General features: G+C 42.8%; 1 protein-coding gene across 5 annotated transcripts in view; it reads left to right on the top strand.

Moving 5' to 3' along the window:
- The window catches only part of ZEB2 (zinc finger E-box binding homeobox 2), a 116145-nt gene that overhangs the window by 87950 nt on the left and 3195 nt on the right, over positions 1–25000 (top strand). For all 5 annotated transcript variants that reach the window (XM_030019149.2, XM_041124425.1, XM_030019147.2 and 2 more), the window contains 6 exons: positions 1978–2049; positions 8466–8654; positions 9353–9567; positions 12111–12219; positions 13103–15072; positions 17087–17267. In XM_030019149.2, the coding sequence (XP_029875009.1) occupies positions 1978–2049; positions 8466–8654; positions 9353–9567; positions 12111–12219; positions 13103–15072; positions 17087–17267 (2736 nt within the window). The remainder of the gene's footprint in view (positions 1–1977; positions 2050–8465; positions 8655–9352; positions 9568–12110; positions 12220–13102; positions 15073–17086; positions 17268–25000) is intronic.

Below are 25000 nucleotides of genomic sequence, written 5' to 3'. Positions count from 1 at the left end.
ATCTAAGGCTGAACTTCTCAGAAATACTGTACCTTGATTAAAATTTCTGGTAGGCTGCAATAAAAATATCAGATGTGAGACTGGCCCGGCAGATCAATTATCATAATTGACAACATTTTATTAATACATATTGAACTCCTAAATGTTTTGGACACAAGATATCCCCGTGAAAATGATCCTTAGAGAGGCAGAATGCCAGATCTGGGAAAAGAATCAAGGCTGGCTTGTCTGCTGTACAGTTTAAACAAATATTTTTCATCTGGTCTGCATATTCTATGCTTTTGTACAAATTTAGCATCTGTTTGTACCTGCATATTTTAACTTAAGAGCTTTCATTAATTTTTTTTTTTTTTTAAGCTTCAAAGCCATAAACATGTATATTTATACCACAGTATTGTATGCTGGTTGTAAAGCTCTGAATTAAGTCATTCTGTGCTTTAGTTTTGATTAGAATGATACAATTAGAACCTGTTATTCTACCAACTAATTACTTGTAGAATGTGACATCTGAAGAATACTACAAGATTACAAATTTAGGAATGAACTGAGAATGTGCTCTGTTTATATTATTCCCCTATCTTCAGCCAAATCATTGTCATGGAAATGGATTAATACTGGACCAGCTTCTGTCCTCATCAAAATCTTTCTCACAAAAAAATGAGTAATAAGAATTTTAATGCTTCACGTATCAATAAGATTTTAATAGCGGGCTTTGATCTTCTTGCCAGTCTATCACTTGATTGGCCGAGCAGCATCCATCTTCCTGAATCATCATCGACTTGTGTTCGTTTCTGGGAAATTCTCTTTTTTTTTTTTTTTTTTGGTCGTTGTTGAAGCATTTCTGGGTGCCTTCTGACATTTTATTTCTTACAAGCATGGCTAAGTGAAAGATTAAAGCAGATTTTTCACTTAAATCTCAAATACTAAATTCTCTCACTTAAAAAAAAAAAAGAGACTGTGTGTTTGTGCATGTCTTCAAATAAAGAAAGGCTGGCATTTAGGAGAAGTTGAAAAGGCGAGAAAGAAACGCTATGTATATTTATTTTTGCCTGTGAAAACCCTTTGGAGGGTTAAATCTTAACCAGGCTGTATGTGTGAATACCTGTTGCACATGAGCTAACAAATTTGCAGCAAGAAACCAAGTTTGACAGGCACTCCGAGGCAGGCTGAAACATCTATGAAAATAAGCGTTCTCCCCAGTGATGGAGCTGCATCCAGCCTCTTCGAAATGCTATTTTAACTCCCTCCAAACCCCCAGTTTCATGGAGAGTAAACCGATCCATGATAAATACATAGGAAATAATTCTACACATATCATGCTCATTTGCATGTGAATTAACCCAATTTATGGCCATAAAGGCAGACTTTGTCAGCGCACAGAGAGTGCACAGAAGACGCAAACAAATCGTACGGGCAGAGAAGAACTGCCCACAGCTGAAAATTTGTCACATTTCTGCACCATTTGATATTAATACACGCTGCGCTTCAAATGAGGTTAAAATGATGATGACAGCTCGGAAGATCTGTGTGGCGATAGATAGAAATAGAGATATAAGAACTTTTTATATCTTCCTTTTGTATTTGCAGTTTCTTCCAGGTACAGCTCTCACAGTGTCTGTTAACTGCTTATTTCTTTTAAATACAGGAAAAAAAAAAAAAAAAAAAAGCAAAGAAAATTCCCTTTTTATCACCTGGCTGCTTATTAGATTAGATTTTGGGAAAAGCCCTTCATTTACTCCGGACAAATAGTTCTGTTTTCCACCACTCGCTGTCATGTTTAAAGTAAATAAGTTCTCGTCCATCCAGCACCGCTGAACTCATTCAGTTGCCAGAACAAAGCCATTGTATAGAGGTCCACAACAGCCCTTTTCTCCCCTTCCCGTAGCAGGATCTTCCCCGCCACCGCAGTGTGCTCCCTAGCTTTGTGAGCCATTCAATAACCTGCAAACGCTAAAAGTGTGCATGCTTATTTCGCAGAAGAAATGAAGGAAGATTATGACACTATGGGGCCTGAAGCCGCAATTCAGACCGCTGGAAACAATGGTACAGGTAAGGTATCGCGCGATACGAGCGGCGCTTTTCGTCGGTATCACGTAGAATTAGCTGTGCATGAAGAGAAGAAGTGACAAAACAATTTCTTTCTTGTTTTCAGTTGAACAGTTGGGAAACATTTACCTAATTCTCCTGGTTTTTTAAATTTTTTCCCCCAATTTGATCACAACGGTGCAGCGACAAACTCGTTCGGTGAGAGTCCCTGCTACCCCTCCCATGCCCCGCAACGTTTCAGCCCCTTACTCCTTTTAACTGCATCCTTGTGAGCTAATAGTTTTCAGCAGCGTGAGGAGATGTTTTCCCAGCGAGGGTGCATCTCGGATAGTTTAAAGTAGCTGGACCAAGATACAGTAGTCTTTTAATGAGAGAGACTGTACAAAGAGCTTGATAATGAGGATGGGGTGCACCCTTCTTGGCAACCCCAGATTCGCATGGTGCACAGAGTAAGCTACTTCAGAGACTGAAAACATCTTTTCAGCAAGACACACATAAACCCCTTACATAGATACACAGACACACACACTTTAAATGCATATTTATGAGATTATTATGTTTCTGGCTAATCTTTTTTTTTTTTTTTTTTTCCACTTTCCACATCTCTTTCTTTCCTCTCTTCTTAGAAATCAATACATTTTGTGGAACAAGAAAGGGGACAGAGATATTTAGCAGGCATCATCTCCGAGCCATCTCTTTTTTTCTGTAGCAAAGCAAAACAGCAAAAGGTTTCTGTTACTATTTTCTAATCCAAATGAATTCAGGGGTTTACCATGTTCTTTCCAAAGGCCACAAGGCCCCAATCCATCCTCAGCACAGCTGAACGCCATACATCACCCAATGTTTCTTTTGCTTTTTGTCACAATTTGAGATGTTGCAGATAGCCCTGATTTACACGGTTAAAAGTAAGAGTTTTCTAGTATAAGTACATTTCTATGCATTCCATTATGAGTTTTAGTTCATAGGTAATGCCCTCCACAAATATTACTGTAAAAGGTGGTACCTAAGTCTTGCAAGGATTTTATTACTCACACTTTCCTAATGTTGGTAACACCCACATAAAACCCCAATGCTCTTATTAAGTAACACAAGAAATTTACTTTATAATTCTTGAGGGGGAAAATAATAGGAAAATAAAACCATGTCACTGCTTTTTTGATCCATTAGATTTACTATGCATGAAAGGCGGGTGGCACCAAGGCACAGTTTATCCTTACGTATATACTTAATGATGTTGCTGTACGGAACTGGATACATATGTATTTTAAAAGCTTTTTTACTTCCAAGGGACGTTAATAAAGCGACAAATTGTGCTTAGCACTTGGAGAAACAGGACTTTAAAAGACGTCTGATTCGGAAATAAGACTTGATGGTTATCTGAATTACCATTACCAGAGCCTTTGAGGTCTCCTATCAGTCCGTGTGACTTCCTTTGCACATATTTTCCTTACTATAACAGGCCTTGACTCTTTCATATTTGCAGTGTGGTCTGCTTGAGGGGGAAGACTTCGTGTCCTCTTAGCCCCTTCCCTTCCAGTATCTGATGGTGTCTTCTGCCTGCTTGACTTCGGCCTCACGGCATCTCTCTGGGGGCAGGGTGCCCTCGAGCCCCCGCACAGCCCTGCCGCTAACCCCGCGTGGGGTCCGTGGCGTGTCCTGCTTCTTCTGAAACCAGTTTTCTGGGGGAAAAGATAAAGGTTGCCCCTACCCGGCCTGGTGCAGTGCAAACTCGTGGTTCAAAGAGTGCTTTGCATTTAGGTGGCCTGTGTTTAAAGTGCAAAAGCTGCTCTGGATGTCGTACCTGGCAATTCCTTCCCCAAATGTCTTGTGCAAAAGTCCCAGCCTCCTCTTTGCTCCAGCTGTTATTTGCTGCAATGGGCGGCTTGCTCAAATAATCGTTACGAGTTGTCTAGTGCTCTGGTAGTGTTTAATTCAAATCTTTTATCACTGAGGCGTTCAGAGCTACCTCCTTCAGTGGAGGCTGATGCCTGGGTAGGTTGGGTAGAGCATGTTTCTGTAATGACTGCAGTCTTCATAGTCTCTTAAGAGCGATGTCAGATTACTTAGTCATATTAAATCATCTGATAAACTAAACGCCTTTGCCAGTCTTTTCACCTTGAGTGGAAGATGCCAGGGGACTATCAGGAGCTGCAGCATCCTTCGCGTAGAGTAAAATTGAGGTGCCCCAACTGTTATTTGAGGAGGAAAGGGAAGAGGTCAGTCCCTGAGCTATTCGAGATCCTTCCTAGCTAGTCTGGGAAATGTTCAAAGTTTTCCTCTTCAGCCTCGCTATAGGCTTTGGGCCTTTCTTGAGTTTTTGGCCTCAACTTTTCCCTGCAGGTAGTAAGGGGATTTAATACTGATGTTTGATAAAATAGCTGAGGTGAGGCTGAGACTCGACCCAATGACAGCAGTTGGATCAGTGACTCCATCTTCAGCAAAAAGACACACCGCAGTGACCTTCTGGTGTCCAAGAAAGCCATTTGGGTCTTCCTACTGATTAACATGGGCTCTTCCAGATGGGCCAAGAAGGTTTCTCTCATTTAACACAACGTGCCTCTCCCTCTTGACGCCAGATCTTGCAGCGCTCCACGACCTGGGCTGAGCACAGAGATAGGAGATGCAGCTTCAGACTCATTCACATACATCCAACTGGCAAAGTTGCTGTAGGTGCATGCAACAGCTGTAGTGTATTTTTAGCATCAAGTTCATTGCGGAACGTCATTAGGAGAGAAAGAAAACTAGAAGAAAAAGTCTCTGTTATTAAATTATTCTGCTACTGTCAGAATGGCCACTTCCTAGTGGTATTTAAAAAAGAAATCTTGTTATCCATACATTAACCAGCTGCATTTTTATAATGAGCCATGGAGGCTTTATAGTGGAAAAGCAAAAGTGACCATTGGAGTGAAAATTTTAGTCTTTGGTCCTGCTAAATTAATTTGTAAATATTTCTGGGATTTCTGAAATGGTTTACTGGACAAAGTGATGTTTTGCAGGAGGGGGTTTTAAAATGTGAATGAATAAATTCCTATAGTTTATTTTATTGTACCTGTTACAGTTATTACAACTGGGATGTTTGCAGAAAATAGATTAACAAATTCCCTGTAAACAAACAGAAAAAAAATTCCTGGTTTCGATTGCTAACATCTGACAAGCTTCGAGTAAAGATCTCTTAATATAATTTAAAGAACGGAAAAAAAAACCCTTCGGAGGGAGGAAAACAGAAGTAAAACTTGGCAGGTTGGAGGACAGGCCGTTTTCAGGCTGTAATCTGTGTGTACCAATGGGGGCCTCTCACTTCCTGGCTAATGAAGGCTGTGGTTTTATTAGCTTTGTTTGCGATTAAGGGCAGCTATCACCATCTCGCAGGACGAGTTCCCACACAAAATAACTGGTCTCCCAAGCTCCTTGAACCTCTCTCTCACTTTATCTTGAAAGGTCCTAAATGCCTCCAAAGATAGCTTTCCTTAATGCGTTTTATTTTTATGTGACACGGCCACATCGGCTTTTGGAGCTGAAAATATTTCTGCTCTCCAGGCTCCAATAATTAATTAAAAAAAGACTTATTTGGTGAGGTCACCCGCTGTAGATCGCGCTGAAATTCTTGCCTCGCAGGAGGGGATGTGCAACGTGTGTGCAGTGTCAGTCCACGAGGAATCTGGGAACATGACTTTCTGCATGGAAAACAAATTAGGGCATGGAGGGGGGAAGCAAGCCTTCCCCCCCAGAAATCGAGAGAGAAACCTAATGGTTATCAGATGGGTCTTTTTAGTAACACTGGGTGAGCTTCCAGCCATGTCTGAATTGTCAGTAACATCGCGAGTGAGAAACCAGATACACATGCTCACCTTTTGCTATTTATGTTAATCTGCAGTGTCGCAGCACTGGTTGTATTGTTTCAGTTAAGGATCTGTCAGCTTTTCCACTAAATCCCCTTGTTTTTAGGGGTTTATAATGTAGACATAAACATTTGCTTTAGCTCCCCGATTGCATGCACAGACATAGAAGCTAAATAATCCAGAGAATTAGGAAGCCAAGGCCAGTAATATCGCAGCAGTCCTCCACAGCCTGTTGGATCAGCCTCCAGATAGACTTGGGGGCCGGGAAGGAAGAACCTCGTTTGGGTTCGAGCTTGGGACTGAAGCTCCTAATATCAACTCAGGCCTTGCTCGGTGGCTTGAATCCCCATCCTATAAATGCGGTTGCAAGCTCCAAAAGCTCCCAGCCTGCCTGGAGGAGCAGAAGGACACATGGAGCCATCCCTTAGAGCCGTTCCACCCTTTCCCCTTCCTGCTCCCATATCTCCTCTCTGGAGAAAAGCTCTCTTTCCCCTGCTTCACAGGTGGCGTTTACTGGGTCGTGGCCTGAATCTGGAAAAAAATAAACTTGTTTTCTTTGGATCTATCACTAAGCCAAGAGAAGGAGCGGAGACGGGGCAGTGTTAAGCCAGAGGGTGGGTGATCTTGCAACAGTTGGGAGATCTAGGCATAGCAAGGGAATGAAAAGTCAAGTTTCCAATGTAAGAAGTAAGGCCTCGGCTTTGGTCTGATAAAAACCAAGTCAAAAACATAGTCTGATGCTTTTGTGCATAAGGTGTACTTCAGTAACCACCATTTTGTTATATTTCTCTCACAGCAACAAAATGGAGGTAAGGTACTCGGTCTTGTTCTCCATACTCCCCTTCTCTAGAAGTTGCTTTTTTGGGGGGGTAAAAAAGGAGATATTGCTTCTCATGCTAATAACAAGTGATACCAGAAGCTACTGAAGGACCAAGGGAGGAGCAGCTCTGTGGGGTTGTAGCGATTCCCTACAAACCCGCTGCGATAGGAATAGAAGTTTCCTTCCAAAGGCGGGGTCCCATGCCCTGTGCCATTTGGTCACTGTCACTAAAATACTGCAGAACAGTTGAGAAGCTGCTCAGCTCATATCAAAAACAGGGCATATTTGTCTCAGCCAGAGGATTTGCTTTTATCAGCTAAAGGAATGAGGTCTGCATAGACGAATATCTACTTTTATCGATGACGGTGAGATGAGCGCTTCAAATCAGGCGCTTTCAGGCTTCCAGTTGTGCCCCAGTCAGAGGTCCACATCTCATTTTGACTGCCAGCATCACCTTGCATTTTTGTAGGAAACCGAGGCAAAGCATTTACCAGTTTTAAAACACCAAGGAGCTGGTTAGTCTCTCATTTCCAGTGGTCACAAACCGGTATAACCCTGTAGGGCCATAACCCCTTTGATTTCCATGAGTTTACTCCATATTGCTCCCTGGCATCAGCGAGAGCAGAATCGTGCCATTTAATATTTTACTTTTACATGAACTGTAGAATAGTTTATGGCATTGCCTCATTTTCTTATTTCACCTAAGGAGAAATACATTAAAAATGTAATCGATCATAAGCTGTTCTTTTCATTTACGGTCAGTTAAAAACAAGTATCTTTAATTCCCTGCCACCAACTGTGTCTTCCAAGACTTGTTAATAAAAAAAATTAAAAAAATCAGAGAAAGAAAATGATCAGCTCTTTTTTCCTGGTATAATTATATTAATATTTGTCCACAATGTCCCAGAGTTTTTAAGGTCTTTTCTGTATGCAGTGTTCATACATGGAGGAGAAAAGCATATTTTTAGTAACAGGATGTTTTGTGGTTGAGCATGTATTATGTTCCATGGACATTGCATGGACAATAAAAAATAGGGTTTACACTTAAGGAAAAGAAGGAAAACTCTTGTACAGACCGTAAAAGTGGTTTTAGGCTTTGTGTCCCTGTTATGGTCTAAAACATGCGGTTCTATCTGTAGAAATCTATGAAGCGATACCTTTTTTTTTAAAACAACCTATTCTCCCATTGTTGAGTTAATTTTTCAGGGAGAAAAAAAACAAAATGAAGGGAAGATGTTGCGAGCAATTCTCTTCTCGTGCCTGCCGTGGAAGGGCAGCCCGGGGCAGGACCCGTCTTGGAGGAGAAGCAGTCGTGGTCTTTACTACCTGCAACTACCGTCTCCTGCGCGGGGACTGTTTTGGGTTCTGCTGGTTCTGGGGGCGGCTGAGCTCAGTCCTGTAGGTCAAGGGGTGTTCATGCCAAAAGCCACGGGTCCCCCAGGAGCCCCTTGAAGGTTCAGGTTCCACAGATGAAGGACTACCTGCGATACCCAAGCCTCATAAACTTCTCCTGCTGCCCCACAGAGCCCACGTTCCTGCTAATTTAACTGTCCGCCCTTACCTCCATCCACCCCGGTGGAAAGCCCGCATTAATTTTACTAGCAGCTGGAGCAAGACCGATGAGAGCGAGGATCCAGCTGCAGCCCCAGCCTCGTAGCTCCAGTACACCAGCTCAGCCTGCGCGTAACGATGCTAACCGACCCGAGCTCTCGGGGAGGATGCACTCAAACCTCCTTTCTTTTCCCCTTCTCTCATTTTAGTGAAGAACGCAAATTGCACGTCGGACTTTGAGGAATATTTTGCCAAAAGGAAACTGGAGGAAGGAGATGGGCACGCAGTTAGCATAGCGGAGTACCTGCAGCGCAGCGACACAGCCATTATTTACCCCGAAGCCCCTGAGGAACTGTCTCGCCTTGGCACTCCAGAGGCCAATGGGCAAGAAGAAAATGGTGAGGCTGTAATTCATTTTTAGCCAGTATCCTGACCTCGTGCAGCTGTTGCAATTATAAATGCACTACATGCCTGGGTGTTTACCTTAAAAATTGAAGAACAGCTGCAGCGGCATGGAATTTCATGAGCAAAGATTGGGGTTGTAATTTCAGTGTATTGTGATTTTTTAGTCAGCAAATTTGTATTATTTGGCGGGTGAACTGACGAGCTGAATTTAAACGGGGAAAGGCTGCTGCTCTACTTGAGAGTTTGGGAAGTTTTAATAGAGTTCTAGTGCACCACAAGACGGGGTAGCCGGCCTATTGCTCTCCGACGCCTTGACAAATAATTGGGAAAGCGTCGGTGGGAAGGATTCGGCCAACGGCACGAGTAACGTAACGAGCCGGGGCTGGAACGCAAATCGCCGATTGATCGGGAAAAGTATTTCTTAGTTTGCCAGCCAGCGAGGTCTGCCGGAGGAGCGATGCCCGTAATTAATTTCCTCGCGGGGTCCGGAGCGGGTCCTGCGAGTCTGCCGTGGGCGTGCGCGGGTGCCGGTGCCTCCCGCCGCCGGTTGGAAGCGCCGTCCCTCCCTCTCGGGCAGCAGATTGCAGCGATTCCTCTCATACCATCCCGGGCAATCAGCCCATGAGCTGCCATTGATTTGCTGACCTTTTGGCCTGCCTTTCTTTCCCCCCCCCGCCATCCCGGGGCGCAGACCTGCCACCTGGAACTCCAGATGCCTTCGCCCAACTGCTGACCTGCCCCTACTGCGACCGGGGCTACAAGCGCCTGACGTCCCTCAAGGAGCACATCAAGTACCGCCACGAGAAGAACGAGGAGAACTTCTCGTGCCCTCTCTGTAACTACACGTTTGCCTACCGCACCCAGCTCGAGCGGCATATGGTGACACACAAGCCAGGGACAGATCAGGTGGGGGGCTGGTTTTAAGTGATTTCTTTCCGTAATAACCCCTTAGAGAAACGATATTGCTTTGATTGGCAATCATTATTAATTTTTCATGGCATTTTGAAGATGCAGATCTTTTAATGGTAATAGCTTTAATTGAGGTCTAAATGATTTTTTGATGGTCTCTTCTAATATGATTTAATAGTCTTATGTTCACGATCGAATGAGTGTGTTAATTTCTAATTTAGAAATTTTATTTGCACTTTAACTTGACTTTAGTTCGTTTTTATGTTCCTCAAAAAGTGAATGAAACTGTAGCATTTTAATTATACATTATTAAACATCTCAGCAATTTTAATTCCATTTTTCACCTAGTTTTACTTTGCAGTGTTGCAAAGAGGAGCTCCAAGACATACTAAAAGATCCGCTAATATTTTTTCATTACTTTTTGAGTAACCTTTTCAATCACGTGAAATTATGCGTATTTTGTATAACCGTTTGTTAAACATAATTACGCATTTTTAGAATAACTCTTCCTACAGTACATATAGACTATCATTTGTGATTGTGCCACTAACACACGCACGCGCTAGAATCGCGGCATCGCTATCATTTGTGTAGCCCGGCAGAGTATCTGCGATAAATCAAAGCAGTTTTTTCCTCGATGTGATGCATGTAATATTATATCAGTGCTGCGTTTAAGGAAATGCTGCGTATCTCAAACAGGTGACTGAGCTTCCCTCATGCTCCTAAACAGGCTGGCGATAGACCTGTGCCACAAAACTCTTTACGTACCAGCAGAAAAACTGCTCCTGTCCTCGCCAGAGAATTACTTCTGAAAACCCATCCTATGGAGGGCTGTAATGGAAACTCAAATGGCACGGTTAAAACTTAAATAAATAGATGTGTGCGTTGTGTCAAATTATAAAGGCTTTATGCCGTATTTATTTTTCTTAAAAACCTGAAAATCATGATCGGCTGTATTTCTCTTGGTAGGTTTTTCTCAGCATAAGGTAAATTCAGTTAGGCAAACACACATCTCCTAATCGCGCGATTTTTGCAATTAGCATTTTTAAGAGAACCGTATCTTTTGCTTGATCTTAAATCAATATAAATGATTCTAGAGCGGTTTCTCCTATTCTTTCCTTCCCGTGGCTTTTCCAGTAGACAAACAAACACATTTTCACATGTGTATTTTTCCTAACCTGATCCACCGTAAGGTTCTTTCTTTTGCTTCGTATCATTAAAAACACCAGGGGGAAAAAAAAAAAAAAAACAAAACCACCAAAACCCGCCTAGATATTTATCCAACGTAACCGCCTGAAATTTCACATGCGAGAGCACGCCGGTGCTGGCGCATTATGAATGGTAGCTTTGGTGTTGAAAAGTCCCCTCATTTGCTCGTGGCATTTACAATTAGTAAATTAAAATGATTGTATCATATTAACAGTGGCACAACTAAAGTTTATAGTAGTCCTCGGAGGGCGATGGGGGGAGACAAAACAGCTGTTGCTGTTTGTTTATGCAACTCAGCAACATATGAGCGCGGGTCCCTCAATGGCGCGCGGCGGGCTGGGCTCTGCTTGATCTTTGAAGGTTGCTGCTGTTTGAACAAACCTCCCTGTGTCCCATGTAACACCATCTGTCTCGCCAGGAATGTGGGAAGAGGCAGCACACCCTCGCAGTTGTCATACCGTTTCGGCGCTGCCTTTTTTTTTTTTTTTTTTTTCCCCCTTCTTTTTTTCCCCTTGTCCCCCCCCCCCACTCCCTGCTCCTGCAATAGGCTTTTGTGTCGTGGCCGCCTGCAAAAGGCTGACCTCCTACCTTGAGCATCCAGAGTGGTTGGCTGCATTATTATTAATATTATTAGATTTTTTTAATTATTTTTTTTTTTCTCTCCAAATTCAAAGTCACGGGGCTTTTCTTGCTTGTTGCAAAAAGGTCAGCTGCCTTTGATTATATCTTTATGCCACTTTTAACTTTCAACTTTCCCTCACCCCTTAGAAGAGCACCGGGGGAAAACATGGCACGAAAGGTAGCTCAAGTCTTCCCTGCTGCTCTGTGATTTCAAAAACCACTTCCAGCAGCAGCTCATGCCGAAGACGCAGTCTCTTCTGCTTGATAATGAATTAAATCTTACACGAAATGCCACTAACGACAGTATTTCTGTCTTTCCTACACACGCAGTAAACAGAATTTTTAAACAAGCGGAGTCCCACATGTTCAGAATCTGCTAGGAATATTAAGAGCCACAAATCTTCTTATAAAACAGTTTCTCTCATCATAAGATACCTTAAAGCAACACATTTCTGATGAGAGACTTAGGAAATAATTCTAAAGCAAATATCGAATGCTCATGTGAAAGTACTTTCTCATTTGTTTCGGTTTACTGCCAACATTTTGATTTTTATTGCAACACTGATGAGACAAATAAATGTACATGCAGACCTTTTGGTCCGCTTGATAAATTCAGAGCCACATTAATTTCGTTTTTGTTTTTTAAGCTACAAATTCATGGTTTCTCTTGCATAAAATTCATGTTGGTATCCTTTTTTTTTTTCTCCCAGCACCAAATGCTGACCCAAGGAGCAGGCAATCGCAAGTTCAAATGCACTGAGTGTGGCAAGGCCTTCAAATATAAACACCATCTGAAGGAACACCTGCGAATTCACAGTGGTGAGTAGCGGAGGTGCTGGTGTGCTCATTTGCATTTTGTTTAATTAGCTGAGTTTTAAAGACTGCTTAAAATTTACACAGTTCTGCTTCTGGCTTCTTGGAGCTACTAAGGTATTTCATAAGTGATATCTGAGTCATCCTCATTTATCATGCTGTTAATACCACGGTCTTGCTGAAAGATTTGGAAATAGTAAAGCTTCCTGCAAATAATATAGGTTGTTTGTTCGGCAGTTTGAGTTCAGAAGCGTTCGCTCATTTCTGTGCAGTCGGACCCTGAAGAGTCCATTATATTTTCCATAACAAAAAGTCCCCCCAAGTGAAATACAGCTCATATTCTCAGCTAACGAGTTCGCGCAAAGCGTCTCATATTGAATGGCTTGTGCATTTTGGCTCTTCCTGCTTGATGCACCGTTCAGCACACGAAATGCCGCTGGGCTCTGCTCAGGGCACAAACCTCCACCGGCTGACGTGGAGGTCCTAACATCAGCACTCAGTTTCTCACACCATGCTCGTTTCCAGTGAAAATTCCTTTTTTTGGAAGAAAAAAGAAAAAAGAAGAAACAAATCAAATTTGAACAGTCTGGATTTGATTTGATTCCCTTTGTCACGGGGTACTTACCTGGGACTTGCAATGGTCAGTCTGGAGCCGATCTCACGCCTTGGCGGCTGTTGCCGGCTGGAGACCGTGGGTCCAAACTGATCTCAAGACCCGTAGGAAGAGGAGGGTAAAGCAGTGGTGGTATGTGGCCATTTTCATAGAATTAATATTTTCCTCGCTATTAATCAGTGGATACACAGACAATCAGTTGGGTATCAAATGCGATCGCTTGCAACTAGAGCAGCAACAAAGATAATTAACATTTGGTTTTAATTATCATTTTAGGTGAAAAACCATATGAGTGTCCAAACTGCAAGAAACGTTTCTCCCATTCTGGCTCCTACAGTTCGCACATCAGCAGCAAGAAGTGTATTGGTTTAATCTCTGTAAATGGCAGAATGAGAAACAATATCAAGACGGGTTCTTCTCCTAATTCTGTATCTTCCTCTCCTACTAATTCAGCCATTACACAGCTGAGAAACAAGCTGGAGAATGGCAAACCACTTAGTATGTCTGAACAAACAGGCCTACTGAAAATTAAAACAGAACCACTAGATTTCAATGAATACAAGGTTCTTATGGCCTCACATGGGTTTAGTGCAACTAGTCCTTTTATGAATGGTGGACTTGGAGCAACCAGCCCCTTAGGAGTTCATGCTTCTGCTCAAAGTCCGATGCAGCACTTAGGTGTAGGGATGGAAGCACCATTGCTTGGGTTTCCTGCGGTAGGCAGTAATTTAAGTGAGGTGCAGAAGGTCCTACAGATTGTGGACAACACGGTTTCCAGGCAGAAAATGGACTGCAAGGCTGAAGAGATCTCCAAGTTGAAGGTTTACCACATGAAGGATTCATGCTCTCAAGCCGAGGAACAAGGAGTTACCTCCCCCAATATTCCCCCTGTGGGTCTTCCAGTAGTAAGTCATAATGGTGCCACTAAAAGTATTATTGACTATACATTAGAGAAAGTCAATGAAGCCAAAGCTTGCCTCCAGAGCTTAACCACAGACTCAAGGAGGCAGCTCAATAACATTAAAAAAGAGAAGCTGCGAACCCTAATAGACCTGGTAACTGAAGACAAGATGATAGAGAACCATAACGTATCCACTCCATTTTCATGCCAGTTCTGTAAAGAAAGCTTTCCTGGTCCCATTCCGTTGCATCAGCATGAGCGTTACCTGTGTAAAATGAACGAAGAAATCAAGGCAGTCCTTCAGCCTCACGAGAACATGGTTCCCAACAAACCTGGAGTGTTTGATAAGCAAACCCTCTTGCTGTCATCAGTACTTTCTGAGAAAGGAATGACTAGCCCCATCAACCCATACAAGGACCACATGTCTGTACTTAAAGCATATTATGCTATGAATATGGAACCCAACTCTGATGAACTACTGAAAATTTCCATTGCTGTTGGCCTTCCTCAGGAATTTGTGAAGGAATGGTTTGAACAAAGAAAAGTCTACCAGTATTCAAGTTCCAGGTCACCATCACTGGAAAGGGCCAGTGCCAAGGTGGCGCTGGCTGCCACCAACAACACTCCCACTAAAGACTCTTTGTCAGCCAGATCTCCAATAAAGCCTGTGGACTCTATAACTTCACCATCTATAGCTGAACTCCATAACAGTGTTACTAATTGTGATACTCCTCTCAGGCTAACAAAACCTCCTCATTTTACCAATATTAAACCAGTTGATAAATTGGACCACTCTAGGAGCAATACTCCTTCTCCTTTAAATCTTTCTTCCACATCTTCTAAAAACTCCCACAGTAGTTCTTACACTCCAAACAGTTTCTCTTCTGAGGAGCTTCAGGCTGAGCCTTTGGACTTGTCTTTACCAAAACAAATGAAGGAACCCAAAAGTATTATAGCCACAAAGAACAAAACAAAATCTAATAGTGTAAATTTAGAACACAACAGTGTTTCTTCATCATCTGAAAACTCAGATGAGCCACTGAACTTGACTTTTATCAAGAAGGAGTTTTCTAATTCAAATAATCTGGATAAAAGCACTAACCCAGTATTTGGTATGAACCCATTTAGTGCCAAACCTTTATACACAACACTTCCACCACAGAGCGCATTTCCCCCAGCCACTTTTATGCCACCAGTCCAGACCAGTATTCCTGGGCTGCGACCATACCCAGGACTAGATCAGATGAGCTTCCTACCACATATGGCCTATACTTACCCAACTGGAGCAGCTACTTTTGCCGATATGCAGCAAAGGAGAAAGTACCAGCGGAAACAAGGATTTCAGGTAAATTGTTGCAACCGTTTTCTTTTGAAAGGCTAGAATTGAGTATTTTGTGATATGTCCTTTTGCAGAAGAAAAAGCCCAAAGCTATATTCAACATTTCCAACAAAATTAGCAGAGTTTACTTCGGTCCGAACATGCGAAAATGCAGTGGAGTAGGAAAACAAACTGCGATTACCTTAAGGATACCTCTACTTGGATTCAGAAGCAGTATCTATACCTTTGAATAGGCATAACGCTTATGGTTTTATTCTGTTAAGAGCTCAGTCATTTCTTATTAGAATTGTATCTAAATAATAATAAAAATGTCCATGAAAAATCCCATCCTGCAGGAAAGAAAAAAAGGAAACTTTGTAGAGAAACTGAGCTCTGCAGGGCAGAACTACATTTCTCCATGGGGAAAAGGAGCAGTAGGAGACCTCTTGGGAATCACCCCCACACTTGGACGCAAAGCTGCGTCCCTCTAAGCGGAGGTCTGTATGGCCTCGTAGCAGCTCTATCCCATTGAAAGCCCTTCAAAGCTTCCTTCTCCATGTTTTTTCGGGGGATTGTTCACCCACCGCGCATGGGAAAGGCATTCTCTCTTCTCACGAATGTCTGGGGGAAGAGAAGTGTTGACGCGTTGCTTTACCATAGCCCCTTCCTTCAGCCCACCTACTGCCCTTCCCCGACTACCCGTCCTCTAATCCTGCCAGTCATCTGGAACAGCTTTGAAAAGACCCACGGATTAAATGAAATTATTTGGAGGGGTAGCAGCTAGGGTCTTTAATCGCAGACAAAGTCTTTCGCTGGACACGTAATCTGGGTCAGCACTTCTTCATGCCTGGGTACAACCCTTAATCCTTTTCTCAGGTCGTCCCAGAGTTAATACGTGAGTAGTAAAGGATTTCGCCGCTTGCGTGCCTACAGCAAAGAGCCGCTCTACAGAAGTCACGTACTTTTATAGCTTTTTGCTGGGTGTATTCAAATATAATGTACAGAGTTTAGTTAAATGAGATTAACTGATTATAGATTAATAATTTTTTTTTACATTTGCGCATGTTCCCCTATGTCCTATTACGGTCTATTAGTAATTTTACTGACTAGTAAATGTTTTATAGTTTCAAATGTGAAAATCAGGTATGGTTTTACATTACAGGCTGTAATCCCTCTTTGCACAATAGGAGCATAAATAGCACTGCACCTCCATAACAGCTGTTCCACTATTCCAATTTACAGTACATCTGCCCTCTTTGTAAATGTATTTAAGCCTATTTAATCTTCTCTAATATTAATTAGTGCAAACCTAGTCTAAGAAAACCGAACTGTGTGATAGCAAATGGAAATGTATGTTATCATGCAAGTTTGCACTCTCTTTGGATCAAGACAAAATAAATATCAAGAAATTTAATAATTTACTGATCCACATTCATTATTGCTTAATGCTGACGGCTGTTTTAACATAGATAGAACATTGATAAAAAGTGTTATTAATATTCCCTATTTCAAATTACAAAATTAAATATAAAAATATAGCTTGAGGCCTTTAGTCGGGAGACATACATTTAAATGGATTGCATAATAATAACATTTGTACCTAAATATAAAATTCAATTAAAACCTTTCTACAGATACAGAATATATCCAAGTTTCACTGTTTTGAAAGGAATGATCTCTTAGCTGTTGCTTACACTCACCCCTGTAAAATGTTACAATACCTTTCGCCATCCACGAAGAGCCTCCCTTTTGCGTTTTCCGCTCCTTGAAAATATTTAGTGCCAATACGATAAACAGCGTCCGCTTGCGTAAATCATATTATTGCAGAGCGCTCAAAACCAGTAAGTCGGTTGCAGGCAGAGAAGTAGGAGGCTCCTCGTAGAGTTCCCATCAGCTGTAGTCTCATTACCAACGGGTTCCTAAGCTAAGAGGGACCCCCATCCTAAGCAGACATGATTTTGACTTTTCTGGGGAGGTTGGTTCCTCTGGGGGAAGGAGCGGTGGTGGAAGCAGGTGTCGCTGACGGGTGGTTCCCTCGCAGGGAGAATTGCTTGATGGAACCCCAGACTACATGTCCGGCCTCGACGACATGACGGACTCCGACTCATGTCTGTCCCGAAAGAAGATCAAGAAGACAGAAAGTGGCATGTATGCGTGCGACTTATGTGACAAGACATTCCAGAAGAGCAGTTCCCTGCTGCGACACAAATACGAGCACACAGGTAGGGCGGCCGGCCGCGCGCGCCGAGGGGAGGGTTGAGGTCCGTGCTATGCTCCTTGCAGTGTTTCATGAGTACGCTTGTGCAATGAACGGTTCAGCAGGTGCTGAGGCTCTCAACAGGGAAGAAATACTATCTTTTGCTCAGTTCAACTTATTTTTTCTTTTCTTTTTTTTTTTTTAATGGTTATTGCTTGGGAAAGGACTGTTGGATGTGATGGGGTGAATCTTGGCAGGTGCTAGGTGAGCTCGTGCCACGTTGAGCGTGGTGCCAATCGTGGCGCTCAGCATCTCGCGGGATGAGCCCTCTTCAAATAAGGCAGGCCCTAGCACTCAGAAAGGACTGCAATTTGGTCAACACAAAGCCTGGCATGGGAAGGAAGAGTGACAGTGTACTTCTCGTTTCTTAGACACTATCTTACCCCGCACCGTTTAATCCAGTAGAAAAACTTCCACTGACGTTAGCAGCGTGAGAGCTGGCTCTGGCCAAGTTATCTGAAAGTAAACAGCTCACGGGGGTTGCTCTCGCCGTGATTTCGCACGCCAGCAGTGCAGGCAGGTTGCATTTCGCTTTTTCACTTCTCAGTTAATGCCCAGGGAAGGTTTCCTTCTTTCCCGAGTAGGAACTGATTATCGTTTAGTTCAAGGAAGCTTGCCAAAGCTCACCGCGGATTGTCAGCTTAAAAAATATTTTGGTTTGAAAAAGACCCTCCATCACACCTATGCTGGCCGTGGTTCCCCTCGCAGGCAGCGCTCCCTTCCCTGCTGTCAGCCAGGACAGGCATGAGCCCGGAGGTGGAGGGCTCTCCGAGGGGGACGCGTCGGCTCAGCACGTTTCAGTTAGGGGAAAACGGGACTGGAGCTCCCCAAATAATAGAGATATCAAGTTATGTTAGACAAAGGGAATGTGAATTATCATGTGAATTATTGTGCAGCAGGACATAAACCAAACTCCAACTTCCTAGAGTTAGAAAAAGCTTACTCAGGAGGAAACTTTCCTTAACTTTGAAAGCTGAGTCCCACTTCAGGAAATGAAGCAAGTCACATCATCCTTCAATCTCACCATGTGACAGTAAAAAACTTATACCTCTCTATTAATACATCTTCCAGGCCGCACATAACCATTTGGCATTTCACATATGAAAAATTTACAATTCAGAAGCGGACTGTGCCTTTAAAAAAAAATTCTTTACTTTGTTATTTTTCCTTCTTACACTTTTCTTCCAAATTTTAGGCTAATCCCACAGGAAAATAAAAAAGGAAGTTAAAATACATGTGAGATTAGGAAAGAAAATTAAAAGCAACATTTTGGACTAGATCAGCTAGTTCATTGGTGGAATGTACTTCCCACTACATTATTCAGATCAAATTGTTTATTCAGTAGAAGAAGCTTTGAAGGCTTTACGTCCCTGCACCTTTCCTCTCCTGAATGATTTTATTACAGCCATCTGCAAACATTATGGTTTACTACACTACTACCGTAAAGCTCTTATGTTAGAACTGGCCTTCGTATATATCGGGATCTGGACATATGGTCGAATCCCATAAAGTTGGTAGTCCATAAGGTCGACAGACATATGGTTGAAAGGCTGAAAATTTGACAAGCTGAAATGTGTGCAATCACCTTGATTTGCAAAATAAACTGCATTTGTAAAAGCAAAAATATGTTCTGGTCTTTAAGTAGCACGGGAACCTACTGCCTAGAAAAATACCACACAGCTGCAACGCAGGGACCTTTCTCCTTCTTCTTTGCTCTGTCCTTTTCGGCTTCTCAACACTACGTCCGTCAATTTTATGGGACTCAGCCTTATGATCCAGAACATGTATGCAGTGTCATATTTAATACGCTAGAACCACAGCACATCATCAAGCCCGAGCGTGGCATTTAGAGACAGGAAGGATGGTCTTGTGGCAAAGGCACAGGCGGTGAGGCTGAGCGTGCCGCGCTCTTTTCTGCCTTGCCACAGACTTCCTCTGCAAATTTCAGCAAATTGCTTCATCTTTCTCTCACCTTCGCCCATCTTTGAAATAGAGGGAAATGATACCAGCCCGCCTCCCTGGGGTGTTGTAAATCTTAATTCATGCAGGCTGAAATCCTGCGATGGAATTCGCTATGGAAAGTGTGAAGTATTTCTAAGGATGCGTTTGCTTTTACGGAGCCTCCACGCATCACGCTAACGTTGGATAGAGGTGGTTGGGAGCTCTGAAGACCTTGGCTGGGCTAGCCTCCATAACTCATTCACAGCCTTCAGGAGGCACGCTGCGCTGGGACTTTGGCTAATGGCTTAGCAGGCATCTTCCGTGAATTTCAAATTAATTTGAGAGGTTTTGGAAAAAGCTTGTAGTTGCATGAATAACGTAGGGGCGAAATTGCAGTCCGTGTGCAGTGGAAGGAATGGAATTGAATGTAAAGCCATCTTCTGCATGTGGGGTCATTGTAAGAGTAGGCCCAGATTTTTCAGTCGACTTTTTGAAACCCAAAAAAGAGAAAAAGCTTCTTTTCTGCCTGTTTTGCTGTTTTCTGACCAGCTGATCACGATCCGTTGTTACTTCACCAAAAACATATTTTAGGAGGAATTGGAACATTTCCTGTCTTTCCTGGAGAAGCACAAATAGTGGATGTTGTTTATACTGATGTTCTTTTTCCTATGTGAAAAAATCTATGTGCTTTTTTAGGTCTTTTCTCTGATATTTGAACAATCAGACTCTTACTTGTCACCACTTCTCACACTAGAACAAGGGTTAAGAGAGTCAGACTGAGGCCACGTTCCTGCTTTGCAGCCCCTAAAGATTTACCCCAGAGAAACTATTTGGCGCAAAAAATAACATCGACAGGTAAAACTACATGAACTGCCTTAATCATGTGCTACGCCAACTGTTGTAAAGGAGAAAACAGGAATGTCATAGGTATTGCAGTGGAGCTGAGTTTCCCTGCCAGGGCAAGAAGAAGAATGGGATTTGGCCAGTTCTTTGTGTCAACCCAAAAACTTTTGGTAGGACCATGCGGCTGCAGATCAAGGAGCTCTGTGATTACCTCTGTACACCATGCCTGCCACAGCTTGAGCACAGTAGAAAAAGGGACCCAAATTTCACAATCCATAATATTTAATTTATGCAGTATTAGCAGCATTCTGCAATAGCTTCTAGCTTCATGTGGAGAAAGAAAATTTATTGCATTACTGCAATGAGTGAATTGCATTGGTTCTGGCTGATCTGAAATTTAGCATAGAGGCCACTGCTTGTTGCAGGACCAAATTCTGCCAAGTTAATTTTGGGATGCCATTTAGTTTTCAGAGAAGTTATGTGTCCCTCTTAGAGTTTGAGCTTCACAAGCTCTTATTTCTTTAAAACCAGCAGCACTGTAATTAGGGTGCAGAGCACGGCAGGTAGCACGGAAATTCAGTGCTCACATTATTTTCCTGTGAAGTCGTATGGACTCATCCTAACTTTGGTCAGGCTGAAATTAGTTGAGCGGATACTGCACGCATCTAATCTCAGATTTCCCCAAGCTGCTTAGCACAAGGTTCGAGGCCCTTCCCTTACTAAAGGTGAAGAAGATGGTTGCCTTCATGGCAAAGCACTGGTGCCATTTGGCGAGCAAAAAAATCTTTGCATTGCAGATAAGGAGGGAAAACAGTAGTGGGTAAGGGAGCAGGAGAGCCAACAGAATGGAGCATCTAGAAATAGAGAAATATCCTGGCTCCTGGGTGGCAATCCAGCCCCCCTTGGTCACCAACGCTGCGTTGGGCTGATTCGGGAGTAAGGTGAAGGTTAGCGTTTGTTCTGCCGTCGTCAACGCCCACGTCTTCTACACACCAGCTTTATCGTAGCTTCGCAAGGAAACTCGCAGCGTGCCTGCTCTGCAACAAAAGCTGGAAACGGTTTTTCAGAATCCTACCTAGAAATTTTAAATCCTTTCATTGTTGTTCTATATTACATCATATTCTATTTTATTACTTGTGTGGGCTGTCGAGGGCCTCATAGCTGTGCTAGTGCTTTCATCCTTTCCTTTTCCACTGTATATTTTATTAAGACCTCTTTTTTATTTTTGTAGCTTTCATGCTGATGCAAGCACTAGTTTTATTTCCAGATTGATTCTGTAAACTAAATATTGTTCTTGAGCCTGGTAGCAAATCAGCTCTCTCTGGCTAGTATTTTGAATTCCCAGCTCAGGAGTTTTCTTTATTTAGAGCTTGATTCATTAAAAATTTACATGCTATTTAAAGGTTATTTTTTCTTGCTTTACTCTGATACAAGTTTAGAATTCCCCATTTTACACTCAAATAAAGAAAAAAAAGGATATATCCTATGCTTGTGAAATTTGTTCTGTAGACAAGGTCTCCTATTCAAAATGGAACAGGTGCAGCTTGGGCAATTATATATAAATTGCATTTATCTTGCACCTTTGACCGCTTCGCTGTGCTCTGGCCGCTAATCCATCTCCGTTGGGACTACATCTAACATCCAAACCCCCAAGCAGCTTCAAAAGAACTGCCTTTAAAAAATAAAAACAAACTGTCACAAAAATGTTTCCTTCTTTCCTCCAAAGAGTGGGATTTCTGTTTGGCCCCCTCCTATAGAAAAAAGACCCACTTGCCTTAGGCAAAGGATGGGTGATATTTAGTCTGGGACCAGTGACAGCTTATGATCTGATGTCTTATGACTTTTACACCACTGCAAATGGGAAACGCATAGCTTTTCAGTCAAAGACTGAAAAGAGAGCCCAGGAAGACTGAGAGATACTTACCGTTAGAGATTTTGTTGTTTTATTTTCACAGAAATGCAGTTTTAGAGACTTTGCAAACAGATTAGTTATGATTTCCCCTCTGTAAATTGAGTGCAGATCCCTGTGGGAACCTCTTTTTGCAGATGGTGGAATAAAAAAAAAAAGCCCTAACGTTTCCTTTCGATATTCGAGAGAGATTTATCATTTAGTTTCACTGCAAAATGTGGCATCTACATCACGCGTCCACCTGACGACACCCAAGGGTTTCGTGAGCCCTCCTGTGAGCTGCCTTGGGTACCTCTCTCCTAGCTCCGTCCCTCACCGTCAACACAGGTCATCTCAGATGAGACTGGGTAAAACCTGTGCGGTGGGATGTTCAAATCGGCTTCCTCTTGTCCCATCTCTACTCCCCTGATGTTACGACATTGCACGACAACGCTCTCACTGTGTGTTAGCTAAATAGCTGACAAAGCAGCCAGGACTACCTACGATTGCGGGTTCTCCCCATCCACCTACAATTGTAGGTTCTCCCCATCCATCTCCAGTTGTAGATTTATCCCCATCCCCGGTGTAAAATACCTCACTTCAGCTTTATTTTATGGCCTACTAATGCATTGTAGGGATTAGGCGCTCCTTTTAAATGGCTGAAATACTGGGGTTTTGCACACGGGGGAAACAAATAATTCTTCCGCAAATGTTCAGAAACCCGATACATTTAAAAACATATTTCAATTAGTGTTGTAACAGCTGCATGCTGCGCACTGCTAAGGTATGTTGTGTGGTGTCTGAACAAAGAACTTTGCTCAAGCTGTCATGTTCCCTCAGATCAAAACCGAGTCCTTGATATGGATGTGGTAGACTAAATAGCTCTAGTATAGTCTTTTTAGTAACAATATAAATTAATATGAAAATATGAAGTATTTTAATCTTCTCATTTCTAAATTAATTTATAAAATATGGATGATTCCCTGCCAGGCTACCTCTGTGCTGGCTGGGGGGAGCACGAGCAGGAGGTGCAGCATTGAACGAACGCCGCGTGCAAGGGATGAGCGAAGCAGGCAAAGATTGAGGGACGAGCACGTCACCCAACCTTGGGGAAGGGCGGGTGGAGGCAAGTCTGGTTGAGAAGCAGTGGAGGTGGTTGAGTTCTGTTTGAGGAGAGGAAAAGTGCTGGGCAACTGGATGGAGCACAAGCGTGGGCTGAGAAGAGTGTAGTGGGCATCAAAAGTAGCGTGCATCCAAAAAATCGGGCAATTTGAAGTAATGGAGAGGGAGCGGCGTTGTGGAGAAGTGGAACAAGACAAGACGAGGGTTGGGCTTGTTAATGGTAGGGAAAAGTAAGCCAGAGGGAGGGACTGAGACAGCGTGGGCAGTTCAGTGAGGAGAAGGACACAAAAAACCAGTGCCGAGGAAAAGCAGAAGGTCTACGAGGAACAAAAAGGGAATAAAATTAGCGACTATGGAGATACTAGCAAAGGGACAGTAGCGCGTTGCGCTGAGTGGGCTCAGCAGGACAGCTGGGATGAGGCAGGGATGCAGGCAGGCGTATCTGGTGCATCCAGCTGGCTGGTTGGTAGCGTTGGGAAAGCTCCCACCTCACCCGTGAGGGTTTTCTTCTGGCACCGCTGGGGTTTAAGGAGTGCTTAGGTCAAGAGCGCGTTGAGATTTGAAGCTAATTTGAGTAAGTGACTTGATTGTGCTAAAATCTCCCGAGCTAAGACTGTGGGGTTTCCCCATTGTGGCAAAACTTGTGTTCTGAATCGCAGGTAGCTGCCTCCCGCCTCTGGATTCGGTGCACCCCCAGGTTAAGGCTGGAGGTTCAAAGCCAAATTATGTGTACGGCTCAAAGCGCAGAATTTTCTTCAAGCTTGACTTTTAACCAACAGGTTAAATTGGCAGAAATGCATATTTAGGAAACAGATCATAAAAGCAATACTGCTATAATTCAATATATCAAGCTCGAATTTTCAATTTTACTGTAAAGGGAAATAAAGAAAAAAAAGAAACCCTGCATGTGTGCAAGCTTAGGAAACTCTCATACAAAGAAATGTAGTTTGAGTCCCAATTTCCAGGCATCCACTAATTTCCCTGTCACTTGGGTTATTCTGTCTGTGGTTTCTCCTGTATTTTCCTTCCTGCCAGATCTCCCCTTCATTTCATAACATACGATTTTTGGCTTCCTTAAGCATTCGTTAATCACACCTTATTAAATGTGAACTTTCACAGTGGGACTTGAAGGTAGCTGTGACTAGATCGGGCAAAAAAATTAGCATATTCCCTGGTATTCGTTCTTAGCAACTTTGCTATGGAAGTGGAATTTTTTTTTATGCCTGACATTCCCTGCTCTCGAGTCCCAGCAGCGACTGCAGGGGAAAAGAAAGCAGATCAGGTTCATAAAGGAGCAAGTTGAATTTTCCTCGAAGTCGAGATCTTTCAGTGGTCTGAAAACATTTTTTTTTTTTTTTTTTTTTTTTGCCTGCCGGATTTCCTTCCGCATCGGTGCTGCCAGTGTTCCATCTTCCCGGCCTTTCGATCTCGGCTGGGGTTTTCTCGCCTACCCTCCACCATACTCTTCCTCTCCCTGCGCTTGCTTCTTTAAGAATTAACGAAATACCACACTTTTACAACTGACAGGATGGAAGGGCTCTGGTGTGAAGTTTATTCCTGTTCTGGTCACATGCCACATTAGCTAAGCATGATAAATACGCCTGAGGAATCAGGACAGTTCACTAGTAAGTTCCTAACGATCTGCTCTAGCAATAAGACATGCAAAGCAGGGCTCTGCATTTCAGGCACCGAATACCAGTATTTTTAGATGCATAAAAATAGCACGAAATATAAAATAATGACCAAATGGCACTGTATCCGCCTGCATGGTTGCACCACTCCGGAGCATTCAGTTGAATGACACTAAGATTATAATTTGACATTTTGAAAATAAAAAAAATCTGGCTGAAGGTACTAATGTTTGATTTTATTTTTTGCCTTCTGCAATCTAAGTTTGGTGATCG

The sequence above is a fragment of the Aquila chrysaetos genome, chromosome 6, assembly GCF_900496995.4.
Source record: "Aquila chrysaetos chrysaetos chromosome 6, bAquChr1.4, whole genome shotgun sequence".
NCBI classification, from domain to species: Eukaryota; Metazoa; Chordata; class Aves; order Accipitriformes; family Accipitridae; genus Aquila; species Aquila chrysaetos.
This window is presented reverse-complemented; position numbering and strand designations above follow the sequence as displayed.